The sequence below is a fragment of the Anomaloglossus baeobatrachus genome, chromosome 2 (assembly GCF_048569485.1).
Source record: "Anomaloglossus baeobatrachus isolate aAnoBae1 chromosome 2, aAnoBae1.hap1, whole genome shotgun sequence".
Classification (NCBI taxonomy): domain Eukaryota; kingdom Metazoa; phylum Chordata; class Amphibia; order Anura; family Aromobatidae; genus Anomaloglossus; species Anomaloglossus baeobatrachus.
The window spans coordinates 738,436,484-738,452,847 of record NC_134354.1 but is presented as its reverse complement, the minus strand read 5'-3'; the positions used below and the strand labels follow the sequence as shown (position 1 = coordinate 738,452,847).

Genomic DNA, 16,364 nt, shown 5'->3' with positions numbered 1-16,364 from the left:
CGTAAGCTCTACAGCATGGCTGACAATGGAAAGCGGTAGCGTGGCCGCAGTGGTCAGCAATGAGGTATTAGTTTTTTGTTTTTTTTTTTGTTTTTGTTTTTTTCCGACCAAGCACTAGTCCAGTACTTACTGGATTATGGACAAAGCTGCAAAACATTTTTAATGGTAACATATTTTCATGCTTGATTTTTTACATTGTATCCCCTTATAGCACTTTATAGGAATTTTGGCCAACATATTGTAGTAATGTCCCACATCATGGTACCCATTCTGTAGTAATCTTCGCATCCTACTATGCCCCATCCTTGTCTCCATCTTGTAGTAATGTGCCCATTCTTGTCCCCATTTTGTAGTCATGTGTCAATTCTTGTACCCATCTTGTAGTAATGTCCACATCTTTGTCCCCTTTTACTAATGTGCCCATATTTATCCTCTTTGTAGTAATGTCCCATCCTGTGGTAATGTCCCCTATTGCCATTCTAGTGCCATTCTTCACATATACTTACACACATACAAACACATTTTTCTCACTCATCCTCCTTTCCCTCGGTGTCCTCTTTCTTGTGGCCTGCAGGCACATGGCCCCCTTGACCTTCGCAGCCGGTGCAGGGGCCACCGCCTTCAGTGTTCTTTCAGATGAATATTATGCCGCTGCTGCACATAGTCAAGCTCTCTTGCACAACTATTCCAATGGCAGCCGCCGGCCAATCAGAGGCAAGCAGCTGACGTCATACGCGTTAGCTGCTTGCATCTGATTGGTCAGCAGCTGCTATTGGAATAGTTGTGCAGAGAGCTTTACTCTGCGCAGTGTCGGCATAACATTCATCTGAAATAGAGCCCTGAAGGCGGCATGCCCTGCACTGGCTGCGATCGTCAAAGGTGCCACAAGAATCAGCTTGAGGGGCTGCATGTGGGCCACGTGTTTGAGACCCCCTGACCTAATTATGTAGGGCTTCCTGACTTTCCTGACAGATATTAGAGAACAAAGATCTGGCCGGATGATTTTACTCACCGCTGCCATAGGCGTCCGACACTGACTCGCATAGAGAATGTACGCTTGGCTGAGCTGAGTGTTTATGGGGTGATGAGAGATGGCTGTATGGTGTACGTTCCTTTGTGTATGTCATCTTTAGGCTCGATTATCATTACCCGCTTGTTGTCTTTGTCCACCTGTTAGTTTCCATTTTGATCTGTAAACAAAACTCCAGATCTGATCCAGGCTTAAGGCTCTATAGACCTTTGACTAAAGCCAGCCAAACCCAGCAATAGTAGCTGATAGAAAATGTGTTAGGCTATGTGCGCACAGTGCGTTTTTCGCGGCGTTTTTGCGCGTTTTTCGGGTGCGTTTTTGGCCTCAAAACTGCATGACTTTGCTTCCCCAGCAAAGTCTGAGTTTTCAATTTTGCTGTCCGCACACAACTGTTTTTTTTAAGCTGCGTTTTTGAGCTTGAAAAAAAAAAAAATGGACATGTCAATTCTTTCCTGCGTTTTTCTGCGTGTTCCGCCCATGCAATGAATTGGAAAAACGCAGCAAAACGCAGAGATCAAAAACGCACCAAATCGCGGTAAAAACGCATGCGTTTTTTCGACGCAGGTGCGTTTTTGTGCGTTTTTAGCGGCCAAAAACGCAGCGTCAAAAAAACGCAGTGTGCGAACCTAGCCTTAGGGGGCCGGCTGAGAATGTGTTAGGGGGCCTCCTGCCTCTCCCTATGACAGGTGTTGGGCAGTTTGAATTTTCACACCTGTCCCTTTTGTTCTTCAGGAGGTAAGATCCTGCCAGTGGGGTTGGCAGCTGCTTTCTCTGCTTTGAAATTAGCTGAGCAGAATATCAAAGGCAGTGGGAAAAGATGGCTGAGGGCCCATTGCGCTCTTGGCCTTCATCTGCCATCATGTGTATCGCCAGCTTTAAATTTCTTTTTAGAATTTCCATGAGTCACTTGCACATAACTGCATTTCTTGCCAAAATTTGCGAATGCTGGCAAGAAATGCTGCATCACATAGGGGCTAGCTAGTCTGCTGCTGAGTCAACCATATAATGCCATAAGCTTCTTCTGCAGAGCTCAGGGCATTGTACAATTGCTTCAGCCAGATCCACCCTGTTAGACTCTGCGTCTTGCTGTCGTTTGCACATTTCTGCCAGAAATGCAGCGCGGCCAGGATTAATCGCATATGTAATGTTCTAGAAGTCTGGTCACCAATCTGTGGTGTGAGCGCTCCAGGGGTTTTGTCTCCAGAAAGATGATCACTGTCCTAGAGTGCTTTTAATAAGTTTTGTGTTTTATTTGGCAGTGCATACAACAGGAACCACTATAGATATGATGGTACCCTATGGTGGGTGCTTTCTGCAAATTTTCTGCAGCTGGGATGAAATTCTCTCCTGTGTAGCAGGAAATGAGAAAAACGATACCCATGACCCTGATCCAGTGGCGTCTTTTATACACTCTGAGGCTGCTTTCAAACATCCAGTTTTTGCAGTGCGGCTCAATCCGGCTCAAAAACCTATGCAACAGATGCGGTGAAAAAAATGGATCCGTTGCATACGTTTTTCCATGTGGCCCGTCCGTTTTTTGACGGATGCGGCTTGATACTGAGCATGTGCAGTGCAAAAAAACGCATCCGGCGTCCATAGGCTTGCATTGTAAATCGCGCCGGATGTGGCGCGATGCATTTTTTTTCGCCGCACAAAAAAACGTGCCAGGCAACGTTTCATCCGGCCGCCGCATGGGCTAAATATTCCGCATCCGGCAAAAACCGTACGTAACGCAAGGCCATGCGGCACAATACGGCGCTAAGTCTATGCGGAAAAAAACACAACCGGTGGCAAAAAAAACGGTTGCGTTTTTTCTGTAAAGCGCCGTATTGTACCGCTCAGCAAAAAACGGATGTGTGAAAGCAGCCTGAGGCAACCGGATCATCGCAGTACCTTTTCTGATTAATAGGTCCTGCAATGTCTTAACCCAAACTGTGATCCTGCTATGAGCACTGTCACCTGTTTGATTACGGAAGTTCCATGCCCCAATCCCTTTCCCTTCCTACCCACTATTGTTACATGCCCCCTACTGGCTATAAGCTGCATGCGCATTTGTTGCTGGTGTAGAATGCTTTCTGTATTAGTCATGTAGACGGTTCATTACAGGAAGAATGCGTACTGCTGTCATTATCTGACAGCGTCTTCTACCTGGCAGGAGAGCGGTATGACTACCCCTGCCAGAGCAGATGGAGGCTGATGCTTTCATTTATCAGTGGATGGAAGCACCCAGCTGCTGAATGCGCATAGGGCTCAGAGGGAGACTTCGTTGCATGGGCTGATTTTTCTAGTCGCCATGGAGACTGGGCTCAGCCCTGTCTTAGACTACATGTGTTTTTATACAATGGTATGGCCAACATACATTCTGCAGCACTAAGATTAATCTTATGCTTTGCAACAGTATCCCACGTTTTAGGGCATATACACACGACCGACATCTTTTATCCTGCCTGAAAAGCTCCAAAAAGAATACACTTATGCACAGCAATGTGAAAATGACTTGCTGTGCTTGTGTTCTGTGTTTTTGTAGCTTGTTTTAAAGGGGTGGTTCACTACTCTGCAATAGTGGCCACATCCTTTTAAAACTGATAGGGAAGGCTTTTGTCAAGAACCTTGTTTAGCCAATTCTGCCTCTGAGCGGTGCTATTGTGGTCCGCACATCCCCATGACGTGACCCCTAGGCTTCGTGACGTCTGAAAATTGGTGATGTCAGGTCAACTGGAAGTTGACGTGACATTACCAAGCCTGGCCCCAGTCTCCATGAGTGACTGGGCTGTGGGTGGCGTTTTACCACTCATCACAACCCAGCATCACAGCCCAGCATGTCGTGCGCTCTTTCCTTCGCTACAGAGCACCGCAAGCAGGTGTGACACTGGGCTGTGATGGGTGCCGAAACATCGCCCATAGCCCAGTCACTCGAGAACACTCGGACTGCCTGCACACAATCTTTTTTTTGCCCACTCATGGTTAGTGGTTGGGCAGAGCCATTTATTGTCAAACTACTGTGTTTTCTCTTTTTAAGTTATGACAACCAAAAACATCCAAATGACCCTGATCAAAAGTTCACATACCCTTGTGATTTTTGTCCTGATAACATGCACAGAAGTTGACACAAATAGGTTTGAATGACTAATAAAGGTAGCATCCTCACCTCTGACCTGTTTGCTTGTAATCAGTGTGTGTGCATAAAAGCTGAGTGAGCTTCTGGGATCCAGACAGACTCTTGCATCTTTCATCCAACCACTGATGTATCTGGATTGTGAGTCATAGGGAAAACAAAAGAATTATCAATGGATCTACAAGAAATGATAGTTGAACTGTATAAAACAGGAAAGGGATACAAAAAAGATTTCCAAGGAATTGATAATGCCAGTCAGCAGTGTTCAAACTATGATTAACAAATGGAAAATTAGGGGCTCTGTAAAAATCAAACCACGATCAGGTGGACCAACAAAGCTTTCGGCAACAAGTGCCAGGAAAATTGTCGGGATGCAAAGAAAAACGCACAAATAACATCAGCTGAAATACAGGACTCACTGAAAACTAGCGGTGTGGCTATTTTGAGATGCATAATAAGAGGAGGCACTTGAAGAAAAATGGGCTGCATGGTCGAGTTGCCAGAAGAAAGCCATTACTGTGCAAGTACCACACAGTATCTCTCCTACAATATGCCAAACAGCAGAAAGACAAGCCTCCAAACTTATTAAACCAGGTAATTTGGAGTGATGAGACCAAAATCAAACTTTTTGGCCACAACCATAAATGTTACGTTTGGAGAAGTGTCAACAAGGCCTATGATGAAAGGAACACCATTCCTACAGTAAAACACGGAGGTGGATCGCTGATGAGGTGTGCATGTGTGAGCTACAAAGGCACAGAAAACTTGGTCAAAGTTGAAGGAAAGATGAATGCAGCATGTTATTAGCAAACACTAGAGGCAAATTTGTACTCATCAGCCCGGAAACTGTGCAAGGGACACTTGCACGATCCAACATGAAAATGATCCAAAATACAAGGCCAAGTCGACCTGTCATTGGCTACAGCAGCACAAAGTGAAGGCTCTGGAGTGACCATCTCAGTCTCCTGACCTCCATCATTGAACCACTCTGGGGAGAACTCCAGCATTCAGTTCATGCAAAGAAGCTCAGGAATTTACAGGAGCTGGAGGCTTTTTGCCTAGAAGAATGGCCAGCTTTACCATCTGAAAAAATAAGAAGCCTCATCCACAACTACCACAAAAGACTTCAAGCTGCCATTGTTGTTAGAGGGGGCAATACCCCAGTTCTTAATACAGTGTATGTGAACTTTTGATCAGGGTCATTTGGATGTTTTTGGTTGTCGTCATGATTTAAAAAGAGCAAACACAGTAGATTGACAATAAATGGCTTCACCCAACCACTAACCATAAGTGGTTACACTGCGAAAAGTTGTACCCAATCAGGATGCTCTCTAACTAGTCATTTGCCTCGCCAGCTGCTAACAGGCATCAAAATCGATCGGGGCCGAGCAGGGCCTAGACCTGACTGTTTAAGGTGCCGCCCACATCAGCGGTATTTTGCCGGATCCGGTACAAATGTGTTTAAGCTCAGTTGACCTCCAATGGAATCGCGACAAGATGCGGCTACGTGTGACGCACGCAACCGCATGTGACTGCATCCCGCCGCGACTCCATTGGAGGTGGATTGAGCTGAAACGCATTTGTATCGGATCCGGCTCTGCGGCAAAATACCGCTGATGTGAGCGGCGCCTTACAGCTGCCTCTGGAAAGCTCTGTAGACCAGATGCCCAGCCCAAAAAGGTGGAGCCATGTCCTCAATATGTATAAAGTAGAAGAAAATAAAGCAAAATCGAAGAAAAGGGCCAGCACCGCTTTACGTCTTTTGAAAATCTGAAGCCGTTCAAATGAAGCTAAAAAGCCTGAACATAAACAGTCGTTTTTACATAGAAATTAATATGTTCATTCTGTTGAGCATTTAGCATTTTACAAGTGGTTTTCAGAGCAGAATTTGTTAAAACACAGGCCCCCATTCATCAAAGCTTTTACACCAGAATTCTAGCTTAAATTGTTTTGAAAAGGCTCAATTTTTGCAGTTTTTGGTGTTTAACCCCTTCAGCCCCCGGGCACTTTCCGTTTTTGCGTTTTTGTTTTTTGCTCCCCTTCTTCTGAGAGGCGTAATATTTTTATTTTTCCATCAATCTTGCCATATGAGGGCTTGTTTTTTGCGGGACGAGTTGTACTTTTAAATGAAACCATAAGTTTTACCATATAGTGTACTGGAAAACGGCAAAAAAATTCCAAGTGCGGAAAAATTGCAAAAAAAGTGTGATCGTACAATAGTTTTTGGGATATTTTATTCACTGTGTTCACTATATGGTAAAACTGAGGTATCTATGTGATGCCTCAGGTCGGTGCGGGTTTGTAGACACCAAACATGTATAGGTTTACTTGTATCTAAGGGGTTAAAAAAAATTCACAAGTTTGTCCAATAAAAGTGGCGCACGTTTTGCGCCATTTTCCGAAACACGTAGCGTTCTTATTTTTAAGGATCTATGGCTCAGTGATGGCTTATTTTTTGCGTCTCGAGCTGACGTTTATAATGGTACCATTTTTGCGCAGATGCTACGTTTTGATCGCCTGTTATTGCATTTTGCGTAAAACTTGCGGCGACCAAAAAACGTAATTTTGGCGTTTGGAATTTTTTTGCGACTACGCCGTTTACCAATCAGATTAATTGATTTTATATTTTGATAGATCGGGCATTTCTGAACGCGGCGATACCAAATATGTGTATATTTATTTATTTTTTAACCCTTTAATTTTCAATGGGGGGGAAGGGGGGTGATTTGAACTTTTAGGTTTTTTGTTTTTTTTTTATTTTTTAAAACTTTTTTTTTTACTTTTTTTTTTTATTTTACTAGTCCCCCTAGGGGGCTATAGCGATCAGCAATCCGATTGCTGATCGCTATCTGCTGATCACAGCTATACTTCTGTAATCAGCAGATTCAGTCACTTTGGTTTTCCCTCTGCTCTCGGCCGAGGGAAAATGAAAGTGAAACATCGTAGCAGCAGGCGTCATCACATGACCCTGTGCTACGATGGCAACCACCGATAGTCACGTGATAACACACGTGACTTCCGGTGGGGGCGGCAGTGAGTAACAAACATGGCCGCGCGCATTTAAATCTTGCTGCCAGACTTTGGCAGCAAGATTTAAGGGGTTAATGGCCGCGGGTGGAAGCGATTCCACCCGCGGCTAGCAGGCACACATGTCAGCTGTTGAAAACAGCTGATATGTGTGCCGATCCACGCCGCCTGCCCGCGGCAGGGGGCGGGGCTTAACGGGACACGATCCTGGACGGATAGATCCGTCCAAGGTCGTGAAGGGGTTAAACACAATTATAACTACTTCACCAAAATGGGTGGCTCAGGGGCAGTAATTGGGAATGGTGTCAGGGGTGTGACTCTACAGCTTGTCTAATTCATGAATAGCTGAGGTGTTGTTTACACCAGAAATTTTACTCCAGTCTCTAGAGGTGCACACCATTTGTCACCCATTCCTGATGCATTTAGAGTTGTGCACCACTTAAGTCCTCAAATTACCCCCCCAACGTGTATAGGTATGTATTAAAGTGTTAGTGTGCTAATATAGTAATCTACCGCCACCTTTTACATTCTGCTTCTCTTCTCAGTGACGTCACCGTTCTTCGAACTCTTCGGGTCACGCTGCCCTCTGCCTCACCCACAAGTGGCTTATACAGTGTAATCCTAAGGAGTGTCAGAACATGGCCCTTATGTTTACATAATTAGAGACTTTTGGCACCCATATAGAGTGAGCCAGAGGGTTTGAAGAGCGGTGATGTTACTGAGAAGAGGAGCAGTGTGATTCACAATAATGGAAATGGCATTGGTCAGTGGTAAATGAGTATATTAACAAAAACACTATTACAAACCTATATGCACTATAAAATATATGTATTATAGTTTATTCTACTCATTGCCAGAGTCATTGCCATTAGTCAACTGGGATTTCCATGGATGTTGTGACTGTAGAGCTGATGTAAACAGTCAGGCACTGTCCTGTGTCAGCTGACAAGATTCTGAATAGTTTGCCTATGTGCATGTGTGACACTGGCTCCATTCAAATCAAAAATGGTCCGTGGAGCCTCTGTTAGGAGTCTCGACACAGAAAATAGCTAGATATCCCTCCGGGAAGGACCTAGCCATGGAGTGGCTCTTTTTAGGAGACCACCATAACCACCATATTAAGTGGCCCTTTTAGTCAATATCCAACTCTTTGACAAGTTTAAAGATATGACAAGGGAAATACCAAGGCCAGATATCCATCCACAGACAGCTGTGGCATTGCCCCTCATCAGTGTGGAGTAGGATTCTGGCTAGGTGGGAGCAATGCCTAGTAGACCAGCAAGACAAAACAATCACTGATCTTGGGGAGACCAGCGAGAGAAAACACTGCCGGCAGCCAGCAAAGGCGCTCAACACAGTGAAATCCTTGGTGCATTGCCCCCTGGGAAGTATGCAAATCAAAAAAGGTCCGTGGAGCCTCTGTTAGGAGTCTCGACACAGAAAATAGCCAGATATCCCTCCGGGAAGGACCTTGCCAAGGGGTTGCTCTGTGTCGAGACTCCTAACAGAGGCTCCACTGACCTTTTTTGATTTGCATACTTCCTAGGGTTCAATGCACCTAGGATTTCACTGTGTTGAGCGCCTTTGCTGGCTGCCGTCACTGTTTTCTCTGTTTTTGTTTTGTGGCTCCATTCAGACTCACTGCAGTTGTGCAGAGAACAGGTTGCTGTAGTCTCCTGTTTTAGTGATTAGTGGGGGTCTGAGCAGTGGGGCCTCAATATACTGTATATCCTGTGTCATGTGTGCAAAAACTTCTTCAGACCCTACTCCTGGCAGTTTTTCATTGCAAAAATTAGATTATGTTCACACTGCAGTGTTTTTTTGTTTTTTAGGTTTTTTTTTTAACCCCTTAACGACTGCTGATTTGGTCATTCAGGGGCCTTATTCCTCAGTGCCGTTCAAAAGCGGTGCTGAGGAGCAAGAGTATAGCATCGCGTCATGCAAGAAAATCCCTGTACATGGCAGCTGACACTTACAGGCATTGGCCCCGACTGGTTTTAGAACTGATCGGGCTGACTGACCCTTTAAAAACTACTGTCAGGTGACAGCAGTATTAAGTGATTAAATGGGGTTGCAATTATTATTTATTCGCTGATATAGCGCCATTAATTCCATAGTGCTTTACAAACGTCAGCAACACTGTTGCCATTGGGGTTCACAATTTAAATTCCCTATCAGTATGATCTTTGGAGTGTGGGAGGAAACCTGAAAACCTGGAGGAAACCCACGCAAACACGGGGAGAACATACAGACTCCTTGCAGATGTTGTCCTTGGTGGGATTTGAACCCAGGACCCCAGCGCTGCAAGACTGCACACTAACCACTGATCGCGGATGCTGACCATTTGCCATTGTACCCTGAGGTCCTCTGATGACCCCAGGGTATGGTGGCCTAGAACAGCCAGCTAGCACTGCTGTGTGGCCAAACAGTAGTTTCTGATGACATATAGGGCATCACCACCTTTGGAAGAAATTGCACAATAAATTGTGGGGTCTATTTCTAACCCTTGTGTAACTGATATTCGCAGCTAATATTTTATATATTTTTTTTTCACCACCAAAATGCTATACTTCCACATCCCAATGTTATAACATTGAAGTGCCTGTGGGTTCAAAATACTTACTACACCCCTAGATTAATTCCTTACATAGTGACGTTTCCAATATATTTTTGCTTATCTGGCACGGCAGGGGCTCGGCTTGTGAAGGCAATAATCTACTGCATTCTAAATACCAGATTGCACTCCTCCCTATCTGATCCCCACTGTGTACTCAAAAGTTGTGTACAACCACATATGGGTTACTGCTACGTTTGGTAAAAATTGCATAACAAATTGTCTTGTCCATTTTCTCCTGTTACCCTTTTACGTGAATTAAAATGTTGAGGCCAAAGTAAAATTTTAGCAGAAAAAAACCCTACGTTTTTATTTTTTATGGCCCAATCTAATTTAATTCTGTGTAATTTGTGGGTTAAAAACACCACACCAATAGATGAATTTATAATAGGGTTTAGTTGGCCATATGGGGTACATGTGGGTGTTTCTACATTTTTGTCACCTCAGGGGTTTTGCACATGCAACACGCTGTCCAAATTTGCTTTCCAAAAATCATATAGCTGTGTACGCTTTCCGAGCCCGGTCAGGTAGCCAAACATTAGTTTTTGACCATGTATGGGGTATCTTTGTATTCGGGAGACATTGCAGAACAAATTGATGGGGTCTATTTTCTGCTATCCATTGTCAAAATTACAAATTTTAGGCTAAAATAAACAGAACAAAAAAATGTCATTACTTTCATACCCACATTTTAAAAAGTTCTATGAAGTATCTATGGTTTAAATGCTCAACAAACCTCAACATATATTCATTGATGGGTCTAGTTTCCAAAATGGGTCAGTTGTGGGGGTTTCTGATGTTTTGGTACCTCAGGACCCCTGCAAATACGACATGTTGGCTGCAGTTTGAGTTAAATTGGATTCCAATATTGCTTCTTCCGTTCCGGGCCCTCCCGTTAGTCCAGACTGAACTTTTTTACTATATGTGGGTATTGCCACACTCATAAGAAAGTGGGTAACAATCTCTATGGTCTACTTTTTGGTGTTACCTCTTGTAAAAGGGATAAATTCTGTGATAAAGCAATATTTTTGTGGAAAAAAAAGAAAACTTTAAATATGACTAGCTAATGTTATCAAATTATGTGAAGTACCTGTGCATTCAAGATGCTCACTTTACCCCTGGATATAATCATTGATGGGTCCAGTGTCTAAAATGGGGTCACTTGTGGGGGTTGCTGCTGTTTAGGTACCTTAAGGGTCCTGCACTCCATTTGAGTCAAATTTGTGTTCCAAAATTATAATATTGCTCCTTCCCAGGGATTCCCAATCGTGCACAGTGCGCATCTATTCTTTTACAGCCGCCATCAAAAGTGAGGTATGTACGGCATTGCTGCGCATTAACATGTTAGTACGCTCACAGAGGCGTGCTAAGGCCGGAGTCACACTTGTGAGTGCCTCGCGTGTAACTAGCGCGAGTCTCTCATTGAATCACCCGGCACGGCCGCACACTCTGCTGACAGGAGCGGGTCAGTTGCATGTATCTCTATGCAGCTGAGACGCTCCTGTCCGGAGAGTTTGTAGCCGTGCCGGGTGATTCAATGAGAGACTCGCGCGAGTTACACGTGAGGCACTCACAAGTGTGACTCCGGCCTAACATGCTATGTGGGCAAACTTGCCAAGGGAACTAACGCACTTAAAACTAGTCGCTGGCCCTATTGGCATATAATAAACAATCTTTAGAAATACTTTTTCTAAAGATTTGTTTATTTTTGCTACTAAATATTGGGACAGTTAGGCAGGGATTAGCAATATACACCCAGAACTGCTCGTGGCTCTGTGTGCATATTGCACCTGACAGGTTCCCTTTAAACTGAAAAAAACTACAGTTGGTGATTGGTGAGTAAATTTCTACCATCATTACACTTGGGGTGGTTGAATATGATCAGGACACGCTGCGTCCAGATCGCAGCGTATCCTCTCTTACAGGCCCATAAGTGTCCTCCGCAGCGGCCTGTGCCCACGATCAGGGTTAGGGCCGCTGTGGAGTTTGTATTCTCCCTGCAGAGAACACTCGTGTGTCCGCAGCATAAATTGACGTGCTGCAGCTCGGAAAGCGACGCCGCGTGTCAGTTAATGCTGTGGAGAAAACACGCACAGTGGGAATGGGATTTCTTTAAATCCATCCACTGTGCTTCTATTGTACAATGCAGCCTTTTTTATACAGAAAAAACAAGCAACGTCCAAAACACAACTATTACTGATTGTGGGCACATGCCGTTATACACTTGATCTGTAACAAGTTGGCAAATTAAAATAACATTCACTGGGACAGGGCTTTAAAGGGGTGGTCCACCCATTTTTTTTTTCCCCCAATGATTTTCACTTATTATTGTCTGCATCTTCTTCAATAGCCTCTATTTCCATTTCTGGCACTGAGCGGCGCTATCCTGCACGCTCAGTGCCTGTCACATGACCGCCTGGAGCTGTGGCCGCCGGCATCCTCTGACGTCCCGGCATTTCCGGGCTCTCAAACAAGACGGGTACGTCACAGGATGCCGGCGCCACTCACAGTGACTGACAGGGCTGTGGGCGGTGACTACCGCACGTCACAGCCCAGCATTGAGGGGAGGAGCCGGAGAACTTTACTGTGGAGCAGTGAAGGCAGAGCGCGCGCTTACCAGCATTCAGCTGTGGCAGGTACGGGCTCCAGTCTGGAGTACAGGGGGGGTTTCCTCCACTGAAATCCCCCCTGTTACGCAAGTATCTGATCACACTGTCCACCCGCCCGCTCTGCTCAGCTGTCAGGAGAACGGGCGGTGTCGGCAGTGTGATCATATACTCCCACCAGCAGCACAGCTGCATGGGACCAATCTGCTCCACTCTGTCACCTGCACTACAAGTTCCAGAGTGGAGACAGTGACATGCTCTGCTCTGACACATAGTTTGCTGCATGTCACTATCTGTCTCCACTATGGGACTTGTAGTGCAGGTGACTGGATGATACATGTCACTGTCTCCACTCTGTGATTTCTGCTGCATAGTACCAACTGTATACACTCTCACCTGCACAACAAGTCCCACAGTGGAGACAGTGACATGCAGCACACTATGTGTCAGAGCAGAGCATGTCACTGTCTCCACTATGGGACTTGTAGTGCAGGTGAGAGTGTATACAGTTGGTACTATGCAGCAGAAATCACAGAGAGGGGCAGTTAGTGACATGTATCATCCGGTCACCTGCACTACAAGTCCCATAGTGGAGACAGATAGTGACATGCAGCACAGAAAGACCAAAGGATAAAAGCTCTATTACCATGATTAGGCAGTGCACACAGGAAGGAGGGGAGGGAACTGTTGTGGTGGAGATCTGAGGGGAGGGAACAGTCAGAATGGGTTGGGAGATAGATTGCTAGTTACTGCAAAGGATTATGGAAGTTGTAGTAACTGAACACAGGAACTTAAGAGAGAGATTAACTCCATCAGAGCTGGAGCCAGAAATGAAGATGTTATGCTAGACCATGATAAAAGATAATATTGGTAAAATAACATGATAGATGTGTTTAGAGGCACATAATAGCAAGATTTATCAAAAAAAAAACAAAAAACAGTTTTGGTAACTAGACAACTTCTTTAAGTTATTCAGACTAATCATTTTTTTCCCCACATGTTACTTTGTAATTAAAGGGGTTCTCCACTACGCCAACAACCGCTTCTCAATTTGAGTGTTTGGCCCCAGTTAAAATAAAAATACTTCTCCCCTCCGCTGGCAGCGCTGTTTCAGTGCTGTTTGCACTCTCTCCTGGGGCTGGCGTGACGTAGCAATCATCTATGGCTTCACTCTCCCAGCCTTCGGACGAAAAGAAAATAGGAGAAAATCAGAACTGCAGCTGCCACTCTCTTCCTACTGGTGTTTCCAAAGGCGGTGAGAGGTGAGCCAGTGCTGATTGGGCGCATGGGTCTCGTGATGTAACAGTGTCATGTGAGCCCCAGGAGAGCGAGTGCTGACACCACTAGAATGTCAGCGGACGAATGTGTTTTTTATTTTAACAGGGACAAACATGGAGAAAGAGAAGGAGTTATTGAAGTAGTGGCCAACACCTATAAGATGTCTTACCCATCATGGAGAGGATATATGGTATTTTTCGTTTTGAGACGCATCTGATTTTAAGTCGTACCCCAAATTTAGAGGAGGAAAATAAGAAAAAATAATTTGTAATGTTAAAATGAGGGTTTGTCTTATAATCCTAGTGTGTCTTAATCCTGATGCTCGCCAGGTGGGAGCGGTGGTGGCGGAGTGGCTCCGGAAGGTCACAGGAGGCAGGGCGATGCTGCGGGCTCGGAGGAGGGGGTGTTGTGGCTCAGGAGGGTCGTCGATACTGCAAGCTTAGGGGTGTTGCGGTGGGTGCCATTGATCTGCCGGTGGACTGCGGGGTGTCACTGCAGTTCAGCGACTCAGGAGGGCAACAGGATGGGGTGTCTCGGTGGCAGGTGCCATTGATCTCGCTGCGGGCTCCATTGAATTGGCTGCTGTTGTCGAGATGGACTTCAAAAAAATGGGCTCAAAAGCGGCGCATGCGCAGATAAAAATCCGTGGCCATTTTCTTAAAGTCCATTGCGTCAGTCTGCGCACGCGCCGCCTCCGTGGCCACGTTTTTTTCAAGTCCATCGCGTCAGCCGTGGGCGATTCAATGGAGCCTGCAGTCGGATCTCTGGCAACGGCCGCCGCGGCACACCGTCCTGTGACCCGCCTGAGCCGCTCCACTGCTCCTCCGGAGCCCTCAGTGTCGCCAACCCTGCCTCCTATGACTGCTGATCCGTCGCTGCAGTAAGCTATATCCGGATTCTAAAGGCCCTGTTACACGCAACGATGTATCTAACGATATATCGCCGGGGTCACGGGCTCCGTACATCCGGCATCGTTAGCGACGTCGTTGCGTGTGACCCCAACGAGCGGCCGTTAACGATGGAAAATATTCACCAAATCGCCCATCGTTGACACGTCGTTCGTTTTAAAAAAATCATTGGTTGTTGAGGACGCAGATTGTTCGTCGTTCCTGCGGCAGCACACATCACTATGTGTGACATCTCGGGAACGAGAAACATCACCTTACCTGCGGCCACCCATAATGAGGAAGGAGGTGGGCGGAATTTTACGCCAGCTCATCTCCGCCCCTCCGCTTCTATTGTGTGGCCATTGCGACGTCACTAGGCAGGTAAGTATGTGTGACAGGTCCTAACGATGTTGTGCGCCACGGGCACCGATTTGCCTGTGACTCACAACCGAAGGGGGTGGGTGCTTTCACCAGCGACATAACTAGCGATGTCGCTGGGTGTAAAGCCGGCTTACGATGCACCCGTTTTACCACCAGTTTTTGGGAAATAAAGTGCGTCTTCTAATCCGGAAAATATGGAAAGTGGATATTACTCGGACAGACTGGCTTTGTTGTTCCATCCGTTATTGAAAATTATGCTGAGTTTCAAAATGTAAAGGAAAAATAAATATTTATTTTTTTAATAGTGTATTTTAAAAAATGACACCAAATGTACAAATGGGAAATACCATCCCCCCCCCAGGTCTTGTTTACACGCCTTTATTTTGTTCTTGCTTCAGTATTTGTAATGCTGAACTTGAAGTGGGTCTGAAACACGAGACCTACAAATCTTTTCTCGATTTGCATAGAAACTTTGCTGGTAAACTTGCTCCCTCCTCTTAGCTGTGCAGAACATTGCTGTATAAGGCTTTTAATGATTGTTAATTGCATTCAAATTATTTTCTATTTTCTGACGATCACTTTGTTTCTTGCAGATAACTTGGAATATACATGTGTCCTTTTAAAAGGGGCTGAAAATTGACACAGATTTTGGGTTCTCCATCTCATGCAATGGCTACAGGACTAAAAAATGTGGGCCATGCTTTTGGTGGCCCGACTTCCTCTAAATCCTTCCAGACCACATCGGTTATAGTGGACGACGACGATGACGTAGTCTTCATCGAACCTGTGCAGGTGCCGCAGAGTGCACCGCCTGCGGCTCCAAGAAGTGCAGGATTTTCTTCTACAAAAGAAAATCACAGGGCAGACTTGAAATCGCACTCTTCCAGCAAAGATTTAGATACTAGCAAGGGAATAATAAGTGAGACAATCATCATTGATGATGAGGAAGAACCTGAGCCAAGTCGTGTCCCTGAAAAAAATGCTTCCACCTTTACCAGTCGCAGACTTATGGACTCCAACAGATCTATTAATGTGGATTATCCATCTTCATCCAGTTTCTCAAGAAACAAACCAAATGCTGGTCTTATGAGTTCTGGTATTACTACTGAGCCAGACTCTGAAATACAGATCGCAAATGTCACCACTTTAGATTCTGGGATGAACTCTGTAAGTGATGGACACCATCAGACTTCAGACAGTAGAGATATGAACCTGATGATCACACATGTCACATCATTGCAGAATCCTGGTATGGGAGATGTACCCAATGGATTGCAGTCATCTAACTTTGGTGGCCATGTATCGAATTTTCCATCTTCACATACCTCACAGACCAAGTCTGCATCGGGACCTTATAATCCAGGAAGAATTAATGTTGGTGGTGATGTCTTTCAAAATGGGGAATCTTCAACACATCATACTTCTG

General features: G+C 45.3%; 1 protein-coding gene across 1 annotated transcript in view; it reads left to right on the top strand.

Moving 5' to 3' along the window:
• ZMYM2 (zinc finger MYM-type containing 2) overlaps positions 1-16,364 on the top strand; it is a 241,936-nt gene that overhangs the window by 22,158 nt on the left and 203,414 nt on the right. Inside the window, exon 2 of the mRNA XM_075337404.1 lies at positions 15,532-16,364. Coding sequence (XP_075193519.1) covers positions 15,608-16,364 — 757 coding nt within the window. The 5' untranslated portion in view covers positions 15,532-15,607. The remainder of the gene's footprint in view (positions 1-15,531) is intronic.